General features: G+C 38.6%; 8 protein-coding genes across 8 annotated transcripts; 4 read left to right on the top strand and 4 right to left on the bottom strand.

Annotated features, from left to right (window-relative positions):
* Nucleotides 1–5,735: 5,735 nt before the first annotated feature.
* Nucleotides 5,736–6,101, top strand: BDCG_16696 (uncharacterized protein; the record flags this gene model as incomplete). The annotated part of the gene is made up of 1 exon (XM_045425895.1): nucleotides 5,736–6,101. The coding sequence occupies one exon, from the start codon at nucleotides 5,736–5,738 to the stop codon at nucleotides 6,099–6,101; it is 366 nt and encodes a 121-aa protein (XP_045280328.1).
* Nucleotides 6,102–6,117: 16 nt separating this feature from the next.
* Nucleotides 6,118–6,403, top strand: BDCG_16697 (uncharacterized protein; the record flags this gene model as incomplete). The annotated part of the gene is made up of 1 exon (XM_045425896.1): nucleotides 6,118–6,403. The coding sequence occupies one exon, from the start codon at nucleotides 6,118–6,120 to the stop codon at nucleotides 6,301–6,303; it is 186 nt and encodes a 61-aa protein (XP_045280329.1). The 3' UTR covers nucleotides 6,304–6,403.
* Nucleotides 6,404–6,595: 192 nt separating this feature from the next.
* Nucleotides 6,596–8,305, bottom strand: BDCG_03138 (uncharacterized protein; the record flags this gene model as incomplete). The annotated part of the gene is made up of 1 exon (XM_045418740.1): nucleotides 6,596–8,305. The coding sequence occupies one exon, from the start codon at nucleotides 8,303–8,305 to the stop codon at nucleotides 6,596–6,598; it is 1,710 nt and encodes a 569-aa protein (XP_045275242.1).
* A 287-nt stretch (nucleotides 8,306–8,592) lies between these two features.
* Nucleotides 8,593–11,228, bottom strand: BDCG_03139 (pescadillo). Its single transcript, XM_045418741.1, has 3 exons — nucleotides 11,067–11,228; nucleotides 10,897–10,995; nucleotides 8,593–10,837 (listed from the first exon to the last, which is right to left on the bottom strand). Exons 1-3 carry the CDS (start codon nucleotides 11,086–11,088, stop codon nucleotides 8,883–8,885), a joined length of 2,076 nt encoding a protein of 691 aa, XP_045275243.1. The 5' UTR covers nucleotides 11,089–11,228; the 3' UTR covers nucleotides 8,593–8,882.
* Nucleotides 11,229–11,273: 45 nt separating this feature from the next.
* Nucleotides 11,274–13,411, top strand: BDCG_03140 (phosphatidylinositol glycan, class U). Its single transcript, XM_045418742.1, has 5 exons — nucleotides 11,274–11,547; nucleotides 11,622–11,686; nucleotides 11,756–11,958; nucleotides 12,026–12,648; nucleotides 12,706–13,411. The coding sequence occupies exons 1-5, from the start codon at nucleotides 11,403–11,405 to the stop codon at nucleotides 12,942–12,944; spliced, it is 1,275 nt and encodes a 424-aa protein (XP_045275244.1). The 5' UTR covers nucleotides 11,274–11,402; the 3' UTR covers nucleotides 12,945–13,411.
* BDCG_03141 (GNAT family acetyltransferase Nat4) lies at nucleotides 11,919–14,413 on the bottom strand. The gene is made up of 2 exons (XM_045418743.1): nucleotides 13,883–14,413; nucleotides 11,919–13,813 (listed from the first exon to the last, which is right to left on the bottom strand). The coding sequence occupies exons 1-2, from the start codon at nucleotides 14,103–14,105 to the stop codon at nucleotides 13,005–13,007; spliced, it is 1,032 nt and encodes a 343-aa protein (XP_045275245.1). The 5' UTR covers nucleotides 14,106–14,413; the 3' UTR covers nucleotides 11,919–13,004.
* BDCG_03142 (uncharacterized protein) lies at nucleotides 13,808–15,450 on the top strand. The gene is made up of 5 exons (XM_045418744.1): nucleotides 13,808–14,514; nucleotides 14,647–14,704; nucleotides 14,803–14,885; nucleotides 14,988–15,011; nucleotides 15,115–15,450. The coding sequence occupies exons 1-5, from the start codon at nucleotides 14,434–14,436 to the stop codon at nucleotides 15,169–15,171; spliced, it is 303 nt and encodes a 100-aa protein (XP_045275246.1). The 5' UTR covers nucleotides 13,808–14,433; the 3' UTR covers nucleotides 15,172–15,450.
* Nucleotides 15,273–16,916, bottom strand: BDCG_03143 (mitochondrial hypoxia responsive domain-containing protein). Its single transcript, XM_045418745.1, has 3 exons — nucleotides 16,441–16,916; nucleotides 16,278–16,348; nucleotides 15,273–16,156 (listed from the first exon to the last, which is right to left on the bottom strand). Exons 1-3 carry the CDS (start codon nucleotides 16,488–16,490, stop codon nucleotides 15,831–15,833), a joined length of 447 nt encoding a protein of 148 aa, XP_045275247.1. The 5' UTR covers nucleotides 16,491–16,916; the 3' UTR covers nucleotides 15,273–15,830.
* Between the last annotated feature and the right edge of the window lie 8,648 nt (nucleotides 16,917–25,564).

Below are 25,564 nucleotides of genomic sequence, written 5' to 3' on the forward strand. Positions count from 1 at the left end.
AAAGATAAAACAAGATATTCAAAATTGCTGTACTTGGTACAAAAAGCTGTTTTTCAAATATTATCTTCATTAACTCTGATTCTATGATAGACATTCTGTATATCAATCTTCAAGAACATCTTTGCTTCAGATAATCAATTGATCATCTCATCAATTAACAGTAATGAATAGCAATTCTTAACTGTCATCTTATTGAGGCCTCTGTAGTCTATATATAGGCATAGCCTATTATTCTTCTTGAGTACAAAGAGTATAGACACTTCTGCTGAACTCTTTGATGAATGTATTCAGTTCTTTGATTGTGCTTCTTCAAGATATTTGTGCAGAACATTTAACTTCTTTACAGACAAGTTATAAAGAGGCCTGTACAGTGCTGTTGCATCATCTTCAAGGTGAATCTTATATTATATCTTGATGTCAGGAAACTTCACTGCTTTCTTTTCTGAAAAGACATTCTTAAAATCTGTAAAGAGATGTTGTATATATCTGTCTTCAATGATGAATACTGCTGCTAATCTTGCAGTGAGAGTGATGACTTCTTCATCTGTCTTCAAGTCTCAATCACCTGCTACACAGTATATTGACTCAATCTTTTTCTCAAGATTCTTCTGATGAAACTCTTCAGATTCCTCTATCACTGTCTCTTTATTAGTGAGACAGTATCATCACATCTGAGTGACTCAGTCAATAAGAGAATTGTTTTCTCTCAATCACAGAAGATCTAGAATGACATTCTCATCTATGATATTGACTGTGTGAAGAAGCAGACTGCTCTTCTTGAAGATTTCTTCTGAGTCTGTGATCACATACTTTGCTTAAATTATGTCAAAACAGTGGCATTTTATTTCATCTGTAAATTTCATATGATCTGATGAACCTATCTTCTTTCAACTCTTCATCAAAGAAAAGAAATAGAATATAAAGTTAGCATCTGCTCTGAAGTCAAGTAGACATCTCACTGATATCTTCTCATTCAGAGTATACATTGTGATCATAACATGAACTCAGAGATGTGAGAATTATCAATTCTTTTCTTTCTCTTCTTTATCTTCCATGGATACATTTGTCAGAAGAGAAGTTAACTTTAAGAAGATGTCTTCTTAATTTCTTCTCTTCTTCAGCTTCTTATAATCACTGATATAGTGATCATCAGCTCTGCAGTTGAAACAGAGATCTTTATCAAATCTTTTTTAATATTTCTTCACAGTGAGTGAAGAATCAGAATACTTGAAATTCTTCTTTACTTTCTTCACACTGAAGCTGTCATGACACTGTTTAGATTCTGTTGTTGATTACTTAGAAGAAATCTTGTTGACCTTTTTCTCAGAGAATTGATTATTCAAATAGATCTGAGAAGCCAGGTTGACAAGCTCAGTGCAATTGATTGATGAACTCTGATACTGTGATATTATTGTCTGCACTTTGTGAGTCAGCTTTGCAAGGTAAAGCTGTGTTTTTAATTGATTCAAATTATCAGTCAATTTCTCTCAATATTCTTTGAATCTTGTGTTGAAATCAGAAGGATTTTCATTATCTCATTAATATAATGAGTTGAATCACTGTACTGCTGTGAAGCTGCAGTTGCAGTGATTTTCAATTTGATTCAGTAGAAAGTTCTTGAATTCTTCTCAAGTCATGACAGTATTGATATGCTCAAGCTCTCTCTTCTTAATGATTCAAGTAGTTGCAGAGATGTCTTCAAGAAGGTTGGCAGCATATATTACTCATATCTTGTGAGTATTATACTGGCTCAGGTTAAGGTGGAATTTCTGTTCAAGAGTACAGATAAAGCTGTGAAATTCAGACAAGATGTTTCTCTTATATCTCAGTGAATCTCTGATCTTAATCTCTCTATCTCTATGATAGATGTAGGTGTGTAGAGGCCGCGGCAGTGACAGAGCAGTTGAAGAGCTCATGTCAAAATGCACAGCAGATTCAGAAATCTCGGATTTCTGCTGAGATAGAGGTGTACACACTCTAGGAAATGATGTAGTGTTTTCCTCAGAGAGTGAGGTCAGGTCAGTCTCAGTATGAGTGTGTGAGGTCATATCAGTCTGTTAGAGCTTGACTGATTCAAATGTGTAATCAGGTCAAGCAATTCAAATTGTAACATGATGAGACTGAAGTGATGACTAGTTAATAATATCATGTAGAAGTAGTTGTTTGAAAAGCTGTATGAGTGAGCTTGACTATCTAACTTGAATAGCAAGCTCATAGACTACAGAGTTATTGTGAGAATATCACAGATATGGTACTTAGTATACTAAGAAGATTGTATGAGACACACAGTAACTCTTGTGTATATTATTTCTGTAGAAGAAAAGAAACAAATCACTGACTTCTTTGATGAGAAGCCAGTATCTAGCTATTCTATATAGACAATGAGTGAATACCCTTCTCTCATTTCACAGACAAGAATAGCTGGAGTAATACCTCAGCAGCATCTCATTGCCAAGGAAGAGTAATCTGCTGACCTTGTATAGAAGTGAGGTTCTTATATTCATCAATTGAATCTTTCTATGATATATTTGAATGATGTCATAGAGCGGTTGGAAACCGGTTCAGACAGCCTGCGGGATGGATGAAATCATCCGCATGAAAGTGATGAGCCGTGTGAAACCGCAACGGGGCCTTGACGCGGCCGGGAGCGTGACAGTCAGTGAGAATGACTGGTTTCTTAATGAGTCTGACCTGGTCTCTGAACTCACTAAGAATCTTCACTATTGCAGATGTTCTTTTCTTCTGCTGAAGATAGTTTGCTAAATCTGCACTGATATCTTCATTTAATGCAGAGAATTCACTTCTTTCTATCTTCAATCACTTGACTTCTAGCATGAGCCTTGTAATATTCAACTTCATACATGTTTCTTCACTTGTATTATTACTTTAATCACTTGAATCATCTGTATTATCTGATATCATGTCTTCAACTGAATCTTTGTACTCATTGTTTAACTTGTTTAACTCATCAATTGTCTCTTCAACTGGTTCAAATGCCTCTGAGACAGCTTTTCAGCTCATCACTAGTGTTGATAACAGTCTGCTAGATTCTGGTGTTTAATTCTCAGAGGTTTTCTGAACATCTTATCTTCTTAAAATGTACTTCTGTGTTAAGTCAGATGTCTCATCAGATCTTAAATTGATCATGAGCTCTATCTTTTGATCAATTCAATAAGAGAATATCTAGGCACATGTAACAATATATGAAGATGTCAATTGCACATTATTTTACAGCTTTTCATTGTGTAGAGAACTTCATAACCTCTTGAAGAATAATGTTATTGTGTTGTGTTGTAATCTAACTACGCGAGTTACACTAAATGAATAGATTGAAGTGGCACGTGACTAGAGTAGATAGTGTAGTAATCATCAACAGGTGTCAGCAGCTTATCTCAGCAAGCTCAGATGCTTCTTCAGATATTCATTGCTGTTTTAACACTGAATTGATGATTATGTCATGAGCTAACCTCAAATAAGCAATAAGCTAACTCAAATAGTAAAATCAGGTCATGTGAGTGATGATATCTTGTGAAGCATCTGAGAAGAAACAGTTTCTAATTATTAGTAACACAGAAAGGATTTGCTCAGTACTCTGAGTATGAAAGAGAATTTCAACTCAACTTCATAGATTCATCATTTCTGTATCATCTTGAAACCTTAAAATAACAATGTTCTCGCGATGTATCTGATTTTTATATTTATATCTCAAGTTCTTAGAATAGAAGTATCATCTCAAAGTTGATCAGTGTGTTTTTGAACACAGGAATTTTGATCCAATTTCTCATACAAAAAAAAGCTCTTAGAAATTCTGAGATTAAAAAATATAATCATTTTCAAGAGTATACATTTATCTTAAATATAGATTTTTTTGAAATATTAAAGAAATATTTCTATTCTTCTTCTCTTTAGCTATAAGCTAAGGTGATTTTCAAATCTCAAAGATATGTGAATATATAGTAATAGAAAGTCAAAGTTGAAGAATCTGAAAAATCCTTGTAAATCTCAGGAATCTCCATTGAAGATGGAATCATTTCTTCTCAGACCCTCTGGCGAGGATTGCTCTGAGCACATGACTTGTATCAAAAGTAGGTTAGTGTCATGCCGGATTAACTAGTTAATAATAATGCTGCAACCCGTTCAAACCGAGCCAGAGGGTCTGAGCCCGCTGAGATAATCAGCAGCAAACCTCTCTCACATCAAGGGAATCTGTGAGGCAATTCCTGCACCAAAAAAGCAGTTCAAGAGTCCTCAGCGGCTCTATTCTCAAGAGCCTATCACATGCTGCCAGGAATGGATGACTGAAGTCATTGAGGCCTTAGTTAATGAGCATGTCCTTGAGAATTAATGATATTGAGAGGGTTGGATGTTTGGGTGAATCATCCTATGATTGGACAATATACTCCGTACTTGATATAATTTAAATTTTGTGTGCTTTTCATATTTCATTCCGGCCTAGGAGCTCAATTGATATTGCATTCAACTTGCCACTGATGTTGATTTTAAGAAAGATATATGGAGGAATGTTGAATAGGCCTCTAGCAATTCATGGTTGTAATTTCTTTCAAGTCTTTTGTTTGCTTCTTGCTTCTACTGAGGATGCTACGCCGTCTAGTTGAAATCGATGAGTTGGGGCCCTACGTGATTCCTTCCGTACGTCCGAGGGGGCTATTGGATCACCAAGATATTTACTGGCCTTAGACAGCGGACTTAATATCTTCCCACCTGTGCAGAGCCTAAATGCGCTGGGTTCTCGCTTGATTGCTATAGCTTGCAAGGAATCCACTTGGTTGATTGATTGATTGATTGATTACATCTTTAAGGGCCTGTTCGGTGCGTCCGTACTTTTTGAACGCAATAGTGGATCTCATTAAAAATAGTGTATTTACCAATTATTAGTAGCAAGCCGGCGTTGTGCCACCACACTATTCCACTGCTCTGAGATGGAGAAAGGAAGCTCACAAAAACACGTTCTTTTTGAACTGACTCTGGACTCTGTTCAAAAAGAACACATTTTTATGAGCTTTCTTCTAACCAATATTAGTTAACTATCTCCACTATGAACACTATTCTACACTATTCTACACTATATTGTCTCTAAAAGTGCTATTCTACACTATCATACACTGTTGAAGTTAAATACTGCTTATTCATAAGATCTTGGCAAGAGATGCAAGTACAGCCGCTCAATCCACCAAACACCTGGTCATTTTCATCTGTACTTTGTAAAAAGCAGCTGTATTATTAGTACAGACGCTCTGCCCACCGAACAGTCATGATATTGGGGCTGTACTTTTTAAAAAAAGTGGAGATCCGTACAAAAAGAACGAGTACACACAGACGCACCGAACAGGCCCTTAGTAAGTTGGTATCTGCATCCCGTACAGGCGCTATGCAACTGGTCTAGATCTTAGTCTAATTAGGTAGTTATCTTAAGCGAGGCCCGGTAGGGCCTCACATGCTGCCACACAAATATGTAGGCTACTGGGGCAAAAGAGCTCAGTCACCACCAGCGCACTGCTCGTAGAAGGGCCGATCAACCCGGGACTCAACAAAATATACACCAAACAACCAGGCATCACAAAGCAAAACAAACAGTACAAACAGTATAAACAAGCAAGCAAATAAATTGCAGCTTCCTCTATGGGCGGTCACGTGTGGTGTGCATTTTTTTAACCAATCATATCACAGAATGGGGCCTCTCAAAATTCTCGTCCAAAAATTGGTATAACTTCCGCATGAAAGCCAGTCGGGTATTTGAAAGGATGTTAGAAAATTCCATCAAATCAATGGGCCTTGAGAGGGAACTGGGCCTGCAAGGCAGCGCCAGAGTCCGCGGCCCACAGAGAGACAAGCAACCGGATTGCTCTAATAGTCCACGCACCCTGCCAGCTGGTAGAACGACTCAATCGCCAAGCATGGTTGTGGAGGTTGCAGATTCAGAGGGCCAGAGTCAGGTTGATGCCGATGCGCGTTGGTGGCTGGAAAATTTAGATGGAGATGTGAAGATTGCGCTGACTATTCCAATTCAGAATGGCGACAAGAGGGATTGCCATCTGAAGGTGGGAGGCCGTCGATCACCCGACCAGAACAGACCCGCATAGAAGGGTTACCAAATTCATGCAAGAGGCCAGCATTGTTAGACAAGCGGATGGATCGGTAATCACCACGGGCGCACCGCTGAGATTGCCGTTTGATAGGGTGATGCTTCGCCACCCGTCAACATCAGTAGAAGCCGATATCCTTATCCCAGATAAGGAGCTGAGAGTGCTCGGGGAGGAGGTTTGGGAGGCTCAGGGGCAGTGAGGACTCAAATGCGACCAAAGGAAACATAAAAATTACAAAAGCTCAGTGCGCGTCGTTCACGACAAACAACAATTATCCACGACCTTGTATTCCTGCTTAATAAACATCGATATCTTTTCCGGGGAGGCGGGGAGGGGGGCGTATCAGATCTGATACCATTGCTTCGTTGTATTTAATACGTCTGGGTAATGCGATTATGATTATGTGGCCCTCAGTCTTCGTTGGCCTGATTTGGTTTTCAAACTCCGATAGTCACACGAATGGACTAGATAGCACAATAGTATTCCGTCTCTCACTTAGATTCTTTAGTTAGCGGTGCGGACTTGCTTGGACGACCTTTAAGGGCAAGACTAGGATGTTTATTTTTTATGTGCTGGTTTAAGTTCCAAGTCCTTGAAAACCCTTTCGTCGAGCGAGAACAGCCTTTCACGGGACAGTTAATCTCCCAACCGTAGCCCTGTCCTCTTTTCCGGGAACGGCTGGTAATGTTATGAATTTCAAAATCTGATCTAGACTCCCCCGATCCTTCCTCCTCAACATAGTCCCACGTAGGCAAGCGATTTTCATTCCCTTCGTTTAGTTCCAGTTGGCCTTCGTTTAGCTTTCTGAATGCCATATCTTCCTTAAATAGTTCGGAGCAGCGCTTCGCCGTTCGCATAACAACCGATGCTGGCCACCCGGAGATTGAAGCAATACCAACAATATCACTCCAATCCCGTAGGCCCAATTTGGATTCTCTAGAACCAGGAGATCGGCTGCGGGAGCGCCGAGGAGTACCCGACCTTGTCCGTTGGCGATTCGACACACGTGATTTACGATTAGACGCATCGGATAGTTCGATGTTTCCTTCATGGTCCGATGTAGCGGGAGGGTCCCTGCTCAAAGACAAATGGCGTGATCGTTTTATTCTTCGGGAGCCCGACATGCTGCTGAGCGATACAGCGCGCGATCTTGACACGGGTCTCGAAGTTAACTCCTCCTGAGCTTCCGTTTCATGTTCGCTCTGAGATAAATCTATAGTTGAGACATAGGCTTGTCGGGCGTGATGTAAGCTCATAAGGATATTATCAAAGTCGCTGAGAATGTGCCGTGCTGTTGGCCGGAGTATCGATCTCGACTTGTCATCATCCGCCTGGACGACCGGCCGGAGTTGAGGTTCTGCATGTATGCCAACATCGTCATCAGATTCTTCCATACCCGTGCTTATGGCACCCCCCGTATCAGTTGTAGAAGCCATTCCTTTGGACCTCTGGCGAGCACGAGGCCTTCTGTTGTCCCACGCTCGCGCTTCGAACCTTTCCTTAGCAGTTTTCAACATCTGGGCCATGAGGCACTCTTCTAGCTCTGCACTAGGACGTCCGTCGGATGGACCGGCCACATTCCAGATGTCAGAGTCGTCTTTCAGTACATGTGAATCTCCTCTTGGCACCTCGTCTGCATGTAGAGGCCATGCAGTCCACTGCTTCGTCGGCATGAATTTCGACGATAGCCACTCGTCTTCTTCGTCGTTAGACCGTTGCTTTTGATCTTGCTCTGGCTTTTGAGCCTTGATTGCTATCGCTCTCCTTTTGAGTGCGAACGCGTTGAATAGATGAACAGATAGATCTCTGGCACGGAGCGCTTCCAAAGAACTTATTTCGTTCCTTTCCTGTCGCGTCTTCGCACGCCATGTTGATGGAGGGCCAAGGTATCTGTTTGGTCTTTCCGGTATAGGGGAATCTCCTGATGAATCGTAGTCATCCCCTTCCATAGTTGGTTGATCTTCCTCCTGTGCATTTGAATTACTGTCCGGTTGTGAGATATCGCTATCTTCGGTGACGTAAGTTCCATCATCAGAAGTTTCTACTTGCGGAAATTGTTGCTCAGCAATCATGTCCACTTCGTATTCCAGAGAATCTGCCTCTACTGGCATATTTGACGGATCCTCCCGAACTTGATGATATGATGATGGGCTTACGGGTGAGGATTGTGAATCCACCCATTGAGAACTCAGCATTGACATTTTCGCCTTAGCTAAAAGAGGAAATCAAAATTTCCTGGTTAGATATGGATGAGGAGGGTGAGGGCAAGTAGTGACAGTCCATATTTGACGTTGAGACAGCGTGATCGGTAATGTCTCGCGGCCTGGTTGCAAAAGGAGTCGAGTATTTGGACCAAAAAAAATGATAAGACGTTTTTTTTCGAGACATATAAAGGGGAAAAAGTAGCGGAGAAGGACTAAGAGCCCTATCTGAAGACTAGTTATACAAGTTTTAGAGTGTCTTTTCCTGATGTCGCTGCGTTTCAACGTGCGAGAAACGAGTCACGTGATTATATATATTTTTCGGCAAGCCGGCTTGGCAGAGTCGGATGTCCCGAAACTATGAGTTATTCAAAACACGTTTTATTAGCTTATGATATTTTAGGTAGACTGCAAATAGCTTAGCTCGGACTCCAAACAAAGTGTTCCCATCGATGTCCACGCAAATTGCCTGTTGTGGCAGCCTCAACATTTGCCAGTTCTCAGATATCATAAAAAAACGAAGAGCCACAAAAACTACATATTAAATCCAAACGCAACCCAAAAAACATTTTTTCGTTTACTTCTTAAGACTCTGCTCAATCTTTCTTCGCTTCTGTCTCAACTTCTCCGCTTCCGCATCCTGCTTCTTATTCGAGTAAATCATCTTATCGAGCAGCTTGCGCTTCTTGCGACTCATCATCATCTTTTGACGTTCAAGCTCCTCCTCTTCCTTCTTCTTCTGGGCCGCTCGTTTCTTAGCTAAAGGTCCTTGTTGCTTTTCGCTCTTAGCAGCTCCATTATCAGCTTGGCTAGCGGCCGAGAATGGAAGGCCAGCAGCCTCGGCTTCAAGTTCCTTCTGGTGTTGCGAGCGAGCTTTCTCTTCTTCGTCTTCTGACTCGGAACTCATGTCTTCGTCCTGGTCGAACCCTTCGAATTCATCTGCATCATCGCCATCATCGCTGCTTTCGTCCGTGTCTTCTGCCATAGCAATGTCCATTCCGCCATTAATCGACGCTTCTTCATCGTCCGAGTCACGTGCCAGCGTAGCAAGCAATTTTTTGCTCTGTTTTGATTTAGGAGCTTCATCCTCACTCTCCTCGAGCTCATCGTCATCGTACTCTTCGGCTTCAGCAGCTCTTTCAGCCTCTCCTTCTTCCTCTTGATCAGCGAGGCTGGCTCTCGGGTCGTAGCCACCCTTGGAAGGTTTGACCCAGGGACTCAGATGTGGTGGCAATGTAGCGCCAGGTGCATAAAGGTCAGGTCGCAGAAGCCTTCCTTCGTTTATGCAATCCCACACCCATTGAGGTTGAACATACGTCCGGCCAGGGACCCTGGTCCCTGGTCTTACCCTCAAAGCGGCAGTTCCATCTTCGGGGTTTTTGGGTAACAGGGGGAGTGCAGATTCAGGAAGTTGGGGGCGGTCAACGATTTGGTGTGTTATGCGAGGATCTAACTCGTTCTGTGTAAATGCGCCATCTCCAAGAACGCTATCCCATCCAATACGCTTGCACCCAAAAGAACGAAGCAAGAACTCGAGAGGTGCTCTGGGAGCCTCTCGGGAGATATAGAAGGTGAATGGAGCAAATAACGAGCCGGCTTCATCTCCACTGATTTGTGGTTGTGGTAAGGTATCAGCTTCAGGTGCGATTGGCTCAAACGTGTCGATGGCATCGGTATTTTCCTCCTGGGCTTCGGTCGCTTGCCCAGTAGGCTCCGTATCGAGCTTAGTCTTTTCGAGTATGTTGTCGACCTTAGCCTGAAGGTCCTTTGATGCAGGCGCTTCTTTCTCAGTGCTCCCATTCAGCTGCTGAGAACCCTCAACAGCCTTCTGTGTTTCGCCAAAATTTCGGCCTTCCAAGGTGAAGGCTGCGAGTTCAGCACCACGTTCATCGCTCGACTTATCAAACTTGGGTGGGTAAACCAAGCCGATCGTAGTGTAGAGTCTATGGTTGACGAAACCAAGCAGAGTAGTGTAAAACTCTACGAAGGTGCCCATAATTCGATAGTCCACATCCCCAGTAACTCTTTGGACAAATCGATAAGGCACCAGCCACATTATATCCTGCCCTTGAATTGTAGCTTGATAGTATATTCCTTTAATTGAGAGGAAGGATTTTCGGAGAGAATTAGTGGCGATCAAGTAATGTTGGAACTCATGACATAGGCGCTGGCAGAGAGTAATAGTCTTAGGCGGCACAGTGGTCGTTGAGGGGAGATTGGCAAACAAAAAGAGAAGCGATAAAGCATCATCCAAATCCCGAAGTGCATCTATAAATGTCGGATACCGTTCCTTGATAATATGATCCAGCGAGAGCTTTGGTGCATTATTCTTTTCGAGTCTTGCGGCACTTCCAACTTCTCCACGGCCGAGAGCCCTAGCAATCTTCTTGGCAAGGGCCTTTTGCTCCCGGAATTTCTTAAGCAAAGGTTCATGAAGAAGATACTGAATATCTCTTGTGTAATAGAAGGTGGTGCTCGGGGTAGCGGATTTCGAAGCTTTTTTCTTGTTTCGAGGCTCACGGGGATAGATACCTAGTATAAATCGAATTAGACATTGTAATAAAACAGAAGAAAGAAATAATCTCCCTCACCCTTGAAAATACATAATCTGCGGAAATCAGGGAGAGAAATCTGCAGCTTGCGCACTGCCTGAGTTCTGGTGATGAAATTTTTCGCCTGGCCAGAGGTGCCTGTAGAATGAATAAAATAGCGTTAGCAAACTACCCTCAGCCGTAATACCCATACAATGGGAATTCCATACCTTTCTTCTTTATTTTCCCCATTTTTCAGGTCAGAATTGTCTCAAATTGCAGCAAAGCCTTACGAATTTCAGTGTTGGATATTAGGTGTTTTGAGGGAAAAAAAAGTTTACTCTCCCAAGATAAACTTGTGCCGCCAGTCGGAGAAAAGCTCGATGTGGCCCGTGCGTCAACAGCCGCTAAATAACCGCGCGATGGAAAGTTGATACGTGGGGAGATAGATATATATGAACAACATTCAAATGATTTCTTAGTTGTAGCCAACGCTCGTTCATCCCAATTACAGGCGTTTTTGTTTACTACCCTAATATCATGAGCTTCTTTCGCAATTTCTATTCATGATGCCGGTCGATAGAAGAAAACTGTGCGTGTTCGGGGGCGCAATCGCTCTCCGCGTTCTTCTATTTACACTTTTCCCGACGCTCCCAGACCTTCTGACGGGTCGAGTGGAAGTTTCTACACCGGTCAGCAGCTTTAAGAGGCGTGAGTTGAAACTGTGCTCCTTCATAAATGCGACACATTCTTGATTGCTGATGTGTGTTGTGGTCGCTCGAAAGTCCAAGAAGGTGTCTTTCTATACACTCGAAACGTCAGCCCCTATGACGGCGGAGTGTATCACCAGGTATATACTGAACATCTCAACGTATGGACCTAACACAAGGCGCAACGATCTAATATGCTCTTGCACAAGGCCCCGATTCTTCTACCGATATTTGTTCTCCTCCCCCGGTCTGCTAGCCATCCTCTCCTCACCGGTCTGGTATACATTCTCCTCGACCTTCTGAATGCCGCGGCTTTGATTAGCATATCGAACTCCGCTGAATCCGTTGTGTCTCGACTTTACATGTCCCCACGGAAACATATTAAATGGGATGGAGTTTCAATTGCTGCAGGGTATGTTTTGGATAGGGGATTCATGGTAGGAGGAACTACTCAAAAATGAATTCTAACACCTCTATAGGTACCTATTCAATCCATTTGTAATCGCGACATGTCTGGGCAGATCGACCAACAGTTTCACCAATTCCGCAATCCTATATGCGATCTCGAATGCAGTTGCGGGTAATACTTTCAATTCCATGTTCGCACTGGGATTCGCTTCCTATCTATCGCTTTATCCTGCTCTCGTATACCCGCCTCTCATTCTGCTCTGCTACGACCGAAATGTATCACAAGGCAAGTTCACAGGCAGTTCTCTCGCCTATGCACTAAAATACTTTCTCCTATTTGCCACGAGTGTTATGGTACTCCTCTACATGTCTTATATCATTACTGGTAATTCATGGGAGTTCATATCTGCGACGTATGGGGTTCAACTCCTGGTGCCTGATTTGACGCCAAATGCCGGTCTTTGGTGGTATTTCTTGATTGAGATTTTCGATCCGTTCCGAGAATTTTTCCTGGGTGTTTTCTGGTTACATCTGGCATCGTACCTTGGAGCTTTCACCGTTAGGATGAGGACCCAGCCGCTCTTCGTGATCACCGCGATCCTTGGAATATTTGCGATTTTCAAGCCGTACCCAAGCATTTCTGACGTATCCATCTACTTTGCGCTTCTACCCCTATACCGCCATATTTTCCCGTGTACGTACCAACCCATTCTTCTCCCTTGCTTTGACACATTTGCTAACGTGAACCCAGTAATGCGTTATACGTTTTTCGCTGTTGCCGCCTTGCTATATGCAACGCTTCTTGGCCCAATATTCCACCATTTATGGATATACGCTGGTTCGGGCAATGCCAACTTCTTCTATGCGATAACCCTAGTCTGGAGTTTGGGGCTCTCAATCCTCGTCGCAGATTCGATATTCGCCGTCCTTCGCGATGAGTGGGAGAAGAGCCGGCCAGATATGAAAGGGAAATATGCCAAGCAAATATAACATCGTGTCTGGCAAGCTCTCCAACAACCATGGGAAGAAATCCACTGGCCTTATTTTCACTCACCAGACAACATCTATATTATTTGTGTCATGCTTTGTTGTCTGTGTGTTGTCAATGACCTTAGATAATATCATATAGTCGTATTCCCTTATATGTCCGTTCCTAAGTCTCATCGGTTTGGGAGAAAACTCATCTTCCTCGTATCCCAGCCGTTCATAGAAGCGAATGGCAGGCCCATTGGCTTTGAAAACCGTCAACATGGTCTTCTGCAACCCGATGTTCCGTCCTATCTCTTCATAATATCCAAGTAAAATCTTCCCCAGCCCCCTGTGTTGTAGCTCCGGCGCAAGGTGAATCTCGTAGCAATATAGTACTTCAATTTCATCTTCGTATGTAACCATGAACGATAGGAAGCCCCCCAGCTTCCGCCCGCCCATTTGAGAAGTTTGTACCTCCTTGTCTAAAACCTTTTGACGTTCCGATGTCGCCGTAGTAGGAGGAGGCTGAGGACTACCAGGAGTGGTGGTTCGGACCAGAAGCATATAGCGCATATCCAGCAGTTTCATCTCATTTTTCTTCTTCGAAGGTGACCAGCCTGTAGTCGAGTGTTTGTACATCTCGGAGCTGGTAAGCTTCACCAGCAAAAAGCAAGACTCGAGGTCTGCCTTGGGTATCGAGCTTGACGAGTGTATTTCAATTGAATAAGTATCATAGCGTTCTTGGTCGGTGATAGTGGGTGTTTTGCAAGGGATGGATATCGAGAAGTCGCGGATTCGGGGCGGGATACAGTGATTCATAAATTCTTTAAGTGGGAGGGCATTCACGCTTTCGACAAGTTGTAGCCTTTTTGCTGGAGGTTTTGGTTCATCTGGGTTAAACCGGCCGGCGGGTCAGATACGAAAGTATGTAGCAGGATGAAGATTTGATCGTGGCTTACATGACGCTTGTTTTCTCCGCGGTAGCACTACTTCCTTACTACATCTATCCGATACGCCATTCTTATTTTCTTTGAGGATCTTCTCCATCCCGTTCCTTTCTAAAGCCTCCGTGGCCAGCGCATGCTTCTCGTTGGTCGAAAATGCTGTTGTAGGTTTCGCGATTCTACCATCCCGCACTCTCCGCAGGAAAGACATAGCTTCCTCTCTGATCGAGCCGAGCATTCCCGCTTCCTGTTCTTATAGATACTGATAGGTAAAACAAATAACTATACCGTAAGCATAGTAGCCTCGTCAATGTAGGCTTCAGTCAATTCTTTCCTTCTTGTGGGTGGATGAAATCAAAAAACAAATGACAATTTTGCGACGCGATAAATCGCGTATTTATCTGCGCTCACTGTGCTTGCCACACCGCCTTTTGATTCTGCCGCTCTCACTGTTCTCCATATGAGCAACCAGGAAATCCGTCTGTGAATAACATTGGAAGTTCAGAATATATACCGAAGTTGGATGGCGGAGAAACCGGAATCCGCAATTCCTCCAATATTCATCCATGCGCTGGTCAGCTCGCCTTTTCTCGGCTGCTGGACAGCCGCCGCGCAGACCCAGAAAGCAAACCATCAGCCTCGAGCATGTAGGTTTTCTCATATCTATCATCTATCTTTATTCCGCCCTCTCCGCGGGGAATCATCTAGTTATCCACAAATACATATCCAGAGAGTACCAACTTCCGCTAACTTGAGCCTCAATTTACCCACACACATAGTTCGTTCAACGAAAGCGAGCACTGAGCCTCTGGCGTGAGATTGTGCGAGCTACAAATAGTACGCCCGACCTCCCCTCCACCCGTTCCCCCTTCTCCCCCTCTACGAAGACACGGCAACTCCTAATCATTCCCACCCTTTGCTGTTGTGGATTATAGGGATTCCCAAATCCAGCGCAAGAGATGAAATGCGCTCTTTTGCTCGGCATGAATTCGAGCGAAGTAAAGATGTTACAGATCTGGTATGAATGGGGATTGCACCTTCGTGGTTCTTTTCGTTATTTGTTGTTATGCCAAATATTGGGACTAATATAAATTCCCCACCACCGGGATATACTTTCCAGACTCATATTAGGTACCTAATCTCGGTATGTTTATCTTTATATTCCCAGGCCGTACACACACCCCGTATTGTTACTGTCCTGTATTCGAAAGCGGAACGCATAGAACGGCTGAATGCTGATTTTCTAGACGGGGAAAACGGAGTTTGATGCCATGCGGCGATATATCGATGAATTGGCGGCATGATTATCATGTTTGAATGTAAAACTGCACTCGCCAAACCTACACCGCTAGGATCAGGAACGCCTTGTGTAAAAGTGAAAAAGGGAAGATGCGCAAGTATGGAAGCAAGGGTGGAATACCATGGCTCATTGATCTATTTTGACTCGATGTGTGTGTTATACATGCAATACTGACTAGGGTCTTCGTACCTCGATCGTCAGAGGAAAATGTATGGTAGTTACAAATACTGTAATACTGATAGTACTAATCATAATAAAAAGAAGAGATGTATTTCCATTTGAAGCACCGTATCCAAGAGCCCTATATACAAAGTAAAATAACAAGAACGAGACAAATCTAGATCACTCCTAGATAAGCCCGACAAAAACAAAATAGAAGTGTTAGGGAGGTGGGGAGTTGTAGTAAAAAAATACAAAATATGGTGATAAAATCGGGCCAAGCCAGGGCACCCACCACGGTATACTTTCCAGCGATACCAGCAGCCTTCCATAGCCCAGTCTATTCCCCTCTACAACCAGCCACCTGTCAAGCTTACTGGTTGATTCCAGCGTCTCTCCAACCCTAAACCCACATGCCCAAAGTCCAAAAGGCAACCAGGCAAGACAAACCCTGAACATCCATCCCATCTTCACAGCCCAGATCGCCCCAATAATATCTTCCTACTAACCCATCTTTTTCTCCGCCTCCTTCGCCGCCATCTCCATTGCAGCATGCCTCTGCCTCCAATCCTTATCCTCCTTATCCCGTACCTCCAGCTCCCTCAACCACGCATCCCGCTTCTCCTGATCCTGCTTCTCCTGCAATGCCTTCTCGAACTCCTTGCGCTGCTTGCGCTCCTGCCCGTAGTAGATGCCGCCGGCGACGATGGCGAAGAGCGTAAAGGCGTGTCCGTAGATACGCGCGCGGAACATGCGGTTCAGTTCGACGGAGTCGCGGGCTTTCATGGACTTGTAGGCGCGCCAGAGGGCATAGCTGGTTGCGGCGTAGCCTGGGGGTGAGTGTTGTTAATGTCTTGGTTAGGGTGACTTTCTTCTTTTTTTCAATTTTGGGATTTTTTCCTTTTTCCTTTCTTTTTTTTTTCGCGGGGGACGGGTATGAAGTTGTTTTACCTATTGGGATGAGAGGCTCTTCTTTAAGGCGGCGGGTGACTTTCTGCCATTTTGTTTCTTGGAAGAACTCTCTGCGAGATTATTGGGGGTTAGATAGATCAATGATGCACTTCAGCAGAGGGAGGAGGGTGGCGGCGGGAACGTATCCAGGTGGTGTACATACGGATGCGCATCAAATGACGACGGCAGGGGAGTGTTATCTATATTGGGCATTGTAACAAATGTCAATTGGTATAGGCGGATATGCTAAACTAGATGGATGTTGGCCGGAGCCCGAGGATTTTCTTTTTTTCCCTTTTTAGATTTCGAACAGATTTCGAACTCCCGTTTTTGCCGTGGGGATTGGAGATGGGACCCCTTAGTTGCCGTGTGTAAGTCTAAGTCCAGGAGTCGGTGTTGGACTGGGGAAGCCGAAAGATTCAGGGCATTGGTTGCGGCGTTTGGTGCAGTGTGCATGAGGTCTGTTTGGTGATGGGGAAGTTGTCTGGGCTTTTGCGGATGACGTCGAAGCGTGGATGTACAGCCATGCACTAGTGCGGACAAAATGCTTGTGAAAACAGAATTTTCCAAGCTCCCCCTGAAAATTAGGAGCAAAACACCATTTATTCTTCTTCTTCTTCTTCTTCTTCTTCTTCTTCTTCTTCTCTCTATATATTATAGAAGAACCAACTTTTCCGAGTAAAATGCCCTGTAACATGACCTCACATGATATCATGTACATCTTATCAAAATGAATTCATCTGAACAGTCAGCTCTGCAGTCTGTACAGCTCTGATATTGATCTTTATTCTTTCCTCTACAGATATTCTCTACTGTATTTACATTCTTTATACTCTTCTCTACATTCATTTCAATTTATATATTTATTAATATACTTATTTCATGCACTGCTGCTCAGTGTGTGAGAATTTTCATTTTCTCAGTACATTTGAATAATCTCAATTCAATGCATTATTATGTACATGCTTTACATACTGTTAAGTCTAGACTGACTATGTAACTGTATCTGGGATCAGAATCAAACTTTTTAGTTATTACATTATTTAAAAGTATTACTTCTAATTATAATTTTATTAGATTATATAATCTGACTTACTAATTCTTTCATTATATAACTTCTCACAAGCTAGTAATTTTTTCAATTAAGTAAGCTTTACATCTTTCACAGATTATGAAATCTGTTTTGTACAAAAACACTGTCAATTCAGAATTTCTTATTAATAATTATTATTTTAACTACTACTTCATTTAATATATCTATCAGATGTTAAAAATCAACTTATTTAATTAGTATTAATATGTTTCAGATCTTGTTAATTAATAATACTACTACTTACTTAAAAAGAGACTTACAGAAAATACATCACATTGTAAAAAAAGTAAGAAAGAGAGAATAATAACATGATGAAACTGAAGCAGTGACTAGTCAGCAGTGTCATATAGAGATAGTTGTTTAAGAAGCTATATAAGTAAGCTTAACTATCTTGCTTAAATAGCAAGCTTATGAGCTACAGAGTTATTACAAGAATATCACAGATATAATACTTAGTATACTAAGAAGATTATATAAGAAATACAGTAACTCTTATATATATTTCAGTAGAAGAAAATAAATTACTGACTTCTTTAATAAAAAGTCAGTATCTAGCTATTTTATATAGATAATAAGTGAATACTCTTCTTTTATTTCATAAGTAAGAATAGCTGAAGTAATATCTTAGCAGTATTTTATTACTTTGAAAGAGTAATCTGCTATTCTTATATAAAAGTAGAGTTCTTATATTCATTAATCAGATCTTTTTATAATATATTTAAATAATATTATAGAGTGATTGAAAACTAGTTTAAATAGTCTATAAAATAAATGAAATTATCTGTAGAGAACTAATAAGCTATATAAAACTATAATAAGATCTTGATATAGCTGAAGATATAATAATATTCTTTTTTTTAATAGTATAGTTCTGATTGACACGGTCAACCACTTCATCACGAACTCACTCAATTTTTCGAATAAGAACCCGCTGATAGATTCATTGAAAAGCCCTCGATCATACAAGCATTTTGACCCCATCGCTGACTGCATACCCCGTGTAATGATGGAGTTATCTAGTCAAATGTGAATCAGATGTTGTTTGAAACTTCTGTGTAGAATTATCCCTCATTCTTCTCTATCACATCACAACTCTGAGCCAGATTGCCATATAAATTGTAAGGTGAAGAGACCTAGTCATATGCATCAATCTTCTTAATTTTAGAAGATTCTCAATCTGTAATTGTAAAGATATCTGAGAAACAATTTTCATGAAAACTCTGTTCATCTTTGATGTTTTAAAACATTAATATCAAGTCTCACTCTTATATCACTCTTCTGAATCTGGCTCATTCTCAGCAGAAAAATATAAAAAGATATCTCAGTGATAATATTAAGTATATAATCAACAGATACTTCTGAAGTGCAATCTCTGTAGTCTGTCTTCAGTGTATTTAAATATTAATACTAAGTCTTACTCTTATACTATCTCTCTCAATCTGATTCATTTCTGACAGAATAATACAAAAAGATATCTCAGTAACAGTATTTAATATATAATCAGCAGATAATAAGTCAATAGAACAAGTTCACAGCATATTAATAACTATAAATTCAGTATATTTCAAGATCTGACTAAGTCTTTGATTTCTGCATAGTGAGATATATTAAATCTAGTTTTAATATCTTAATATTCAATAGATTCTACAAGAAATTAAGAATAGCAACACTAAATTTCTATTGAATTTAAGAATTAACTCTATATTAATATAATCATTGATAAAGTCTTCTATTTTGAGATATAAATAATCAGTTTCTCTACCTCTCACTGATAATATTTATATTATTATATAGAAACAGACTTATATTCTCTATAATATCAAGACTCTGAAGAGAGAAAGTCTTGATAGAGAGTATATAGTAGTATATATCTTAGCAGTTTCTATCTCATTCTTCTATAGCAGTTAATGCAAAAAAAAAATCTTAGAAATAGTTTTTTACTTCTCTTGAAAAAGTAAGATATTTTTCTCTGAATTTTATATAATATTCTTACAAAAAATTAAAAACAGAGCTGTTTTCTATCATAATTTCATATTCTTTTAAGTAAGAATTACTTTTTCAGTGACTGAAGAGCTTTTATTAATACTTAATTCTTTTTTACACTCTTTATTAACTGATTTGAGTTGCACACTTATTATGTGAGAAGAATTGAATAATTTAGAATAAAATTGAATAGTTTTAATCAATTTCCCTGCAAAAAATTGATTTATTTTTTGTCAGTTTTTCTCTTAAAAACTGTCATATTATGTGATTTATTATCAATTGATATCATACTTTTTCTCACTGTATTTCAAGAAAGAGATTGTAAAGATTTTATTGATTTATCTCAAAAATCAATTTTAGTTTATTAAATTCTCTTCAAAAATCTTATCTAGTTACTGAACTAGTGTGAAAAAAATCAGATGTTTTATATATAAAAGTCTTTTATTCTTCTTTTGAAACAGTCTAATCAACTTTTCAATTGAAAACAGACTTAGAAACCTCTTAATTGAAACAGTCTGATCAACTTTTCAAAAGAGTTCAATATATATCTCAATTGAAATAGTCTGATCAACTTTTCATTGAGTAAGAACAATGAGTTTAAAAATACACTCAGTTGATGTGAAAAAAGATGCTTTCTCAAATGCTATTTCTGAGATTGAAATTCTGAAGAGAAGAAAGAAAGAAGAAATTCTTGAAATACAGAAACTTGAAAAAGCAAGCAAGATTCTTGAAAAGCAGTGTCTGAGTGAGATAAATGAAGAAGTTCTGTTAATTCTTCATACTCAGACTAGACAACTACAGAAGATGATTAAGTTCAAACTTGAAATTTCAAACACAGTTTAAAAAACATTGAAAATTTCTAGTACAATCACTGACTCTTCATCTTACTCTTCTTTTTCTTTTTCTACTTCTTCTTCTTCTTTGAATTAGAAGAAAATATATGCTTAAGCAGCTGAATCTGCTGTCTCTAAATCTGCTATTTCAAAACATACTCAAAATTCTGAGAAAACTGAGAAGAATAATACTCATACTTCTATTGATAGAAAAGTGAAGAAAAAAATGTAAAAGAAGAAAAACTTTCAAATCTTCAGAAATAGAAGACTTATTCTCAAAGTCTCAAATCAGAATATCTTGCAAAGAAACAAGCTATACTTAAATCTTATTTTCAGAATCAGAAATGAAATTAATCAGCAGTTCTTTTCTCAGTTAATGACTGATATTGAAGTTTAAAAATCAGTTATAGCTTTAATTAAGTCATTCTTCTTTGAAAACTCTATTATTCTGACTACAATGCCTGAATTCAGTGCAGAATTCCTTATTCAGAATGAGAATCTCTGAAAATCAGCAGTAGAATCTTTGTTAAACACAATAATTCTATCTGAGAGAGATGAAAAGTGAGATAAATTCATTCTTCATAATATTTCAGTTGAAATTTTTGACTATGAAGAAGAAATGCTACTTCTCAAAAATGAATTAGAAGAATACAACTCTATTCAACTGAGAAAAGAGCCTGTATGACTAAATTTAATTAAGTTCAGATAAAGCAGAAGAAATGCCTCTGTTCTAGTATATATAAAGACACTTAAACAGTCAAAGATCTCTGAAGTAAGAGTAGCAGATTTGAAAATGAGAGTTTATAAATACAAAGACTCAAGAATGAATCTCAAAGCTCAAACACAGTATTCAAACTGTTAAAAATATGAATACTTTGCAATCTTCTGTTTCAGAGACTCAAAATGTGTATTCTGTGTCAGAGATTATAAAACTAGTGAGCATAAATATGAAATATGCTTAAAAAGAGATGAAATATGTTAACACACTCTGCTTAAATACTCTAATTGTAAAGAAAAACATGCATCTAGCTCAAAAGAATGTATATTTACTTCAAGAACTTAAAAGAACTGAAGAAAAGATGAAGCTCAAAGCAAATCTAGAACTGAAGAGAATAGTCAAATCAGTAAACTCACAACTGCAAGCTTAAAAAGAAGAAACTCTCAACTATCTAAATCTTCAAACTTCAATTCTTCAGCTAAATATAAACAGAATTTGAATTCTCAAACTTCTGTTAAGATTAGAGAATTGAAAAATAACTCTAATAATAAACTAGATATAATGCAAGCAGTTAAGATTTCTACTTTTCAGAATAGTTATAATCTACTATCTGATAATGATGATTAGATTCTACTCTACTCTCTTTTAGTATGAATATATAACAAAAATAATAAAAAAAGTTTAAAAACTCTTCAAAAATCACATTTATTCAAAATAATATGAATAGAAACTCAAATTGCGTTTATTCTTATCTTTAAATTGTATTTGAATGAAAAGTTGATTTTATACTGCTTCAGAAGCTGAATTTTAATACTGAGTAAAAATATATTATTTCTTATTCAAGCTACTACTGCTTTTTATCTCAAAAGTCTGTAAGAAATCCCGCTTCTTGCGGATTCTTTACTTCTATTCCTATCTCTCATATAATCAATAGAGCTAGCGGCCCTTGACTACACACAACTATATAGACTGAAGTTCACAAATACTATTCATAACTCAGCTTGAATACTATTATACATTTAATCTCTACATTTTATCTTTCTATTATAAATACTTTTAGTAGTTAACAGTATATATTATATCAAGCTGCAAACACTTAAATAACTATCTGTAAGCACTTATTCTTACATTTCAAGCTCAGTCAGTCAGCAACTGTCTGTTATAACTGAAAGAACTAGAAATTTACATACTTTAATTTCTGTGAACTTTACCACTCAGAAGCAGTTATCTGAATTATAAATAATCTCTATAAAAGAAGTCTCAGAGAACTTATTAATTATTTACAGAATATTATTCTCTATATCTATAACAGAGAAACTCTTCAAACTCATAAATAAATTAATCTCAGTGAAGAATATTCTTGAGTATCTTTCACAGAATTAAGCTATTTTTCTATAAGAAATACTTACTATCTGTAAACACTCTTGAACTGAGTCTCTAGACATGATCTTCAGAGACATCTATAAACTGAAAAGAAACTTTCTTAAGCTACAATCACTTAAGGTCACTTATTGAACTATAATCTATAAAAGCTTTTACAAGTTTGTATTTAAAATTGACTTACAAGTCTGACTGTGTGATATAAAAGATGAAGAAGCTGTCATCTATATAATAACTGTCACACTCCCGGCCGTGTCAAGGCTCTGTTGCGGTTTCACACAGCTTATTGCTTTCATACAGATGATTTCATTTCATCTGAACTGGTTTTCAACTACTCTATAACATTATTTGAATATATCATAGAAAGATCTGATTGATGAATATGAGAATCTCACTTCTATACAAGGTCAGCAGATTACTCTTTCTTGATAGTGAGACACTGCTGAGATATCAGTTCAGCTATTCTTACTCATGAAATGAGAGAAGAGTATTCACTCATTATCTATATAGGTCAGTGTGGCTCAGTTAATAAGACTGATAATCAAGACTGCACACATTAGAGGTGCGTGGGTTCAAATCCCACCGCTGGCACCTGTCACTTCTTACTCATGAAAGCCCTCATGTAATAGAGGCTGAGCCTAATTAGTAAGGCTTGATACAGGGTAGAACTCTCTACTGCAAGTCAAGTCACTAGTTAAGTGAGATTCTGCAAACACTTATCAGAGTCAGTATAAAGTGTCAATGTCTTACTATTCTACTGTGCACTCATCAAGGTTCTAACAATATAGAGTCAAGCCTAATATAGTGATTATACACTACTTAAGCAAGTCTCTAACTAGGGCTGTCATCAGAGCCTAGCTCCTCCTCAAATACAGAGAATGATTTTTGAAAATCACTTAACTAGCAGGCCTAGACACGCATCTAGGCTCTAGGCAGAATACTTTGATAGGCTAGAGCCTGCAAGCTCTCTGTCAAGCTCTAATACTGACAGAGAGAACTGCAGTCATCAAGCCTATGATTAGTCTCTAACACAGAGTGAGGTCATGACAACTGATTGATAGGCCTATGAGCATCTAATGAGGCCGAGATCAGCAACTGAAAGCTTGATGTGTATGTCATCAAGTGAGCAGTGGCAGTCACTAACTAACACCCCTGGAAATTAGTGACTGGCCTGAGAGGATAGATGCAGTGGTCAGTTAATTATAGAGAGTTAAATGTAATTAGCTTAAGATGCATCCTGCGGGTGACTAACACTCATAGTCTTGATTGAAATGAAAATAATTCTTCAAAGAAAATGCCTTCTCAACTGTACAGACTATGCTCTCTGATTAAAAATCAATTTTCTTCTTTAAATGTTGAAAAAGTTGATCATGAGAAGTTATCTCTCTGAAGAGAAAAGCTTGAATCTCTTATAGATGTACAAATAAGTGAACTATCAAAAGAGAAAGAATATGAATAGTATTCAAAGAGAATTTCTACAATCAATATAAAAGACTCTATTCTGATTTATTCAGATAGCTCAAAAAATGAGAACTTGAATAAATTAGATGCAGACATTGCTTATACTGAAGATAATATTAATTTTATCTCAGATTTCTGAAATATAGACTCTGAATGTGAAGTCTTTGATACTGAACTATTTGTAATAGTGAAAGCTTTCAAACTCATTAAAATAAAATCTTATAGAAGAGGAAATTATTTGAAAGAGATATGAATATTCTCTGATAGTCAAGCTGCTTTAAAAAGACTTAGAAATAGTCAGATTCATAATAATCAAATAAATCTTAAACTGATCTTAAACTCTGTTTTGAAAATTCAAAAGAGAAGAATATCAAAGCTGATTATTCATCTGCACTGAGTTTCTGCTCATATAAATATTCATGACAATGAATTGGCTGATTCAGCTGCAAAAAAGAGTTCAGAATTAAGCAGATCTATTTAAAAAACAGTGTTCTGATCTTTCATAAAGAGAAAGATAAAAGAATCTTGTTTAAATAAGTGAAATGAAAGCTGACAGAAACAAAAGAAGAGTATACATTATTCAAGATTTGAAATAAAGCTCAAGTGAAAATCTTGTTCAATTAAATGTAAAAAGAAAATATTCTCATCTATAATACAGCTGAAACTAGAACATGGCTATTTTAAATCTTATATACAAAGATTTGATAATAGATTTGACTTAATAGAATGCTCATTCTGTAATACAAATGAGAATTCTGAGTATATTGTAATACACTGTGCATTATACAATAGTCTCAGAGTCAGATTGAAAGAGAAGTATAATCTGAATCAATTAAATATGAGATTCTTATTCTCAACTGAGACAGGAATTAAATACTTAATAGACTTTCTATCAGAAACTCAAGCAGCTACAAGAAAATGACTAAATTCAGAATTATCTGAATATGAAGAGAAGGAAATCAACCAGATATAGTCTGTTAAAACAGCTATATACTATCTTTTAATAATTTGTTTTGTTACAGTCTTTCTTTATTTTATCTTTTCCTTTCAATTTCTTTCTATCTATCTATTTAATGTGTCTATCTTTAAGACTGTGTTCTCTTTTCCTTTGTCATGATATTGTCAAATGGTTTCAAAGTATGAGATGATGTTAAAACACTGCAATTTGTAAACAGTTTTTGTATTCTGAGCTGGAATTTTCTGATTTTGCATATCTGAAATTGATGAATGTATAATAGTTAACTTTACAGACATAGAAAAAACCCTGAGAACTAAAGTTCTCAGGTAGATGTCATAGTCTCTGACTGCATACATCTATAATTGAAGAATAATAATAATAATAATTATCTATATAGAATAGCTAGATGCTGACTCTTCATGAAAGAAGTCAGTAATTCATTCTTCTTCTACTGAAATATATATAAGAGTTACTGTATGTCTCATACAATCTTCTTAGTATACTAAGTATCATATCTGTGATATTCTCATAATAACCTTGTAGCCTACAAGCTCACTATTCAAGCAAGATAGTCAAGTTCACTTATACAGCTTCTTAAACAAGTATCTCTACATAATATTATCAACTAGTCACTGCTTCAGTTCTGTTATATTACAATTTAAATCACTCAATCTGATTACAAGTTTGAATCAGTCAAGCTCTAATAGACTGATATAATTTCACACATCTGTGCTGAGACTGATTCAATCTCACTCTCTGAGAGAAACACTACATCATTCTCTAGAGTGTATACATCTCTACTCTGGCAGAAATTCAAGATTTCTGAACTCACTGCACATTTTAACATGAGCTCTTCAACCG

The sequence above is a fragment of the Blastomyces dermatitidis genome (genome assembly GCF_000003525.1).
Source record: "Blastomyces dermatitidis ER-3 genomic scaffold supercont1.3, whole genome shotgun sequence".
Lineage (NCBI taxonomy): Eukaryota > Fungi > Ascomycota > Eurotiomycetes > Onygenales > Ajellomycetaceae > Blastomyces > Blastomyces dermatitidis.

Coding starts and splice junctions, on each gene's coding strand:
- BDCG_03139 (XM_045418741.1), bottom strand. CDS start 11,088: ATGGGGAAAATAAAGAAGAAAG. Junction 10,996..11,066: donor GGGGAAAATAAAGAAGAAAG/GTATGGAATTCC, acceptor TTCATTCTACAG/GCACCTCTGGCCAGGCGAAA. Junction 10,838..10,896: donor CAGATTATGTATTTTCAAGG/GTGAGGGAGATT, acceptor GATTTATACTAG/GTATCTATCCCCGTGAGCCT.
- BDCG_03140 (XM_045418742.1), top strand. CDS start 11,403: ATGATGCCGGTCGATAGAAGAAAACTGTGCGTGTTCGGGGGCGCAATC. Junction 11,687..11,755: donor ACGGCGGAGTGTATCACCAG/GTATATACTGAA, acceptor CTCTTGCACAAG/GCCCCGATTCTTCTACCGAT. Junction 11,959..12,025: donor GGAGTTTCAATTGCTGCAGG/GTATGTTTTGGA, acceptor ACACCTCTATAG/GTACCTATTCAATCCATTTG.
- BDCG_03141 (XM_045418743.1), bottom strand. CDS start 14,105: ATGCTCGGCTCGATCAGAGAGGAAGCTATGTCTTTCCTGCGGAGAGTG. Junction 13,814..13,882: donor GCGGAGAAAACAAGCGTCAT/GTAAGCCACGAT, acceptor GGTTTAACCCAG/ATGAACCAAAACCTCCAGCA.
- BDCG_03142 (XM_045418744.1), top strand. CDS start 14,434: ATGCGCTGGTCAGCTCGCCTTTTCTCGGCTGCTGGACAGCCGCCGCGC. Junction 14,705..14,802: donor GATTGTGCGAGCTACAAATA/GTACGCCCGACC, acceptor TGTGGATTATAG/GGATTCCCAAATCCAGCGCA. Junction 14,886..14,987: donor GTAAAGATGTTACAGATCTG/GTATGAATGGGG, acceptor TATACTTTCCAG/ACTCATATTAGGTACCTAAT.
- BDCG_03143 (XM_045418745.1), bottom strand. CDS start 16,490: ATGCCCAATATAGATAACACTCCCCTGCCGTCGTCATTTGATGCGCAT. Junction 16,349..16,440: donor TCGTCATTTGATGCGCATCC/GTATGTACACCA, acceptor ATAATCTCGCAG/AGAGTTCTTCCAAGAAACAA. Junction 16,157..16,277: donor AGAGCCTCTCATCCCAATAG/GTAAAACAACTT, acceptor ACTCACCCCCAG/GCTACGCCGCAACCAGCTAT.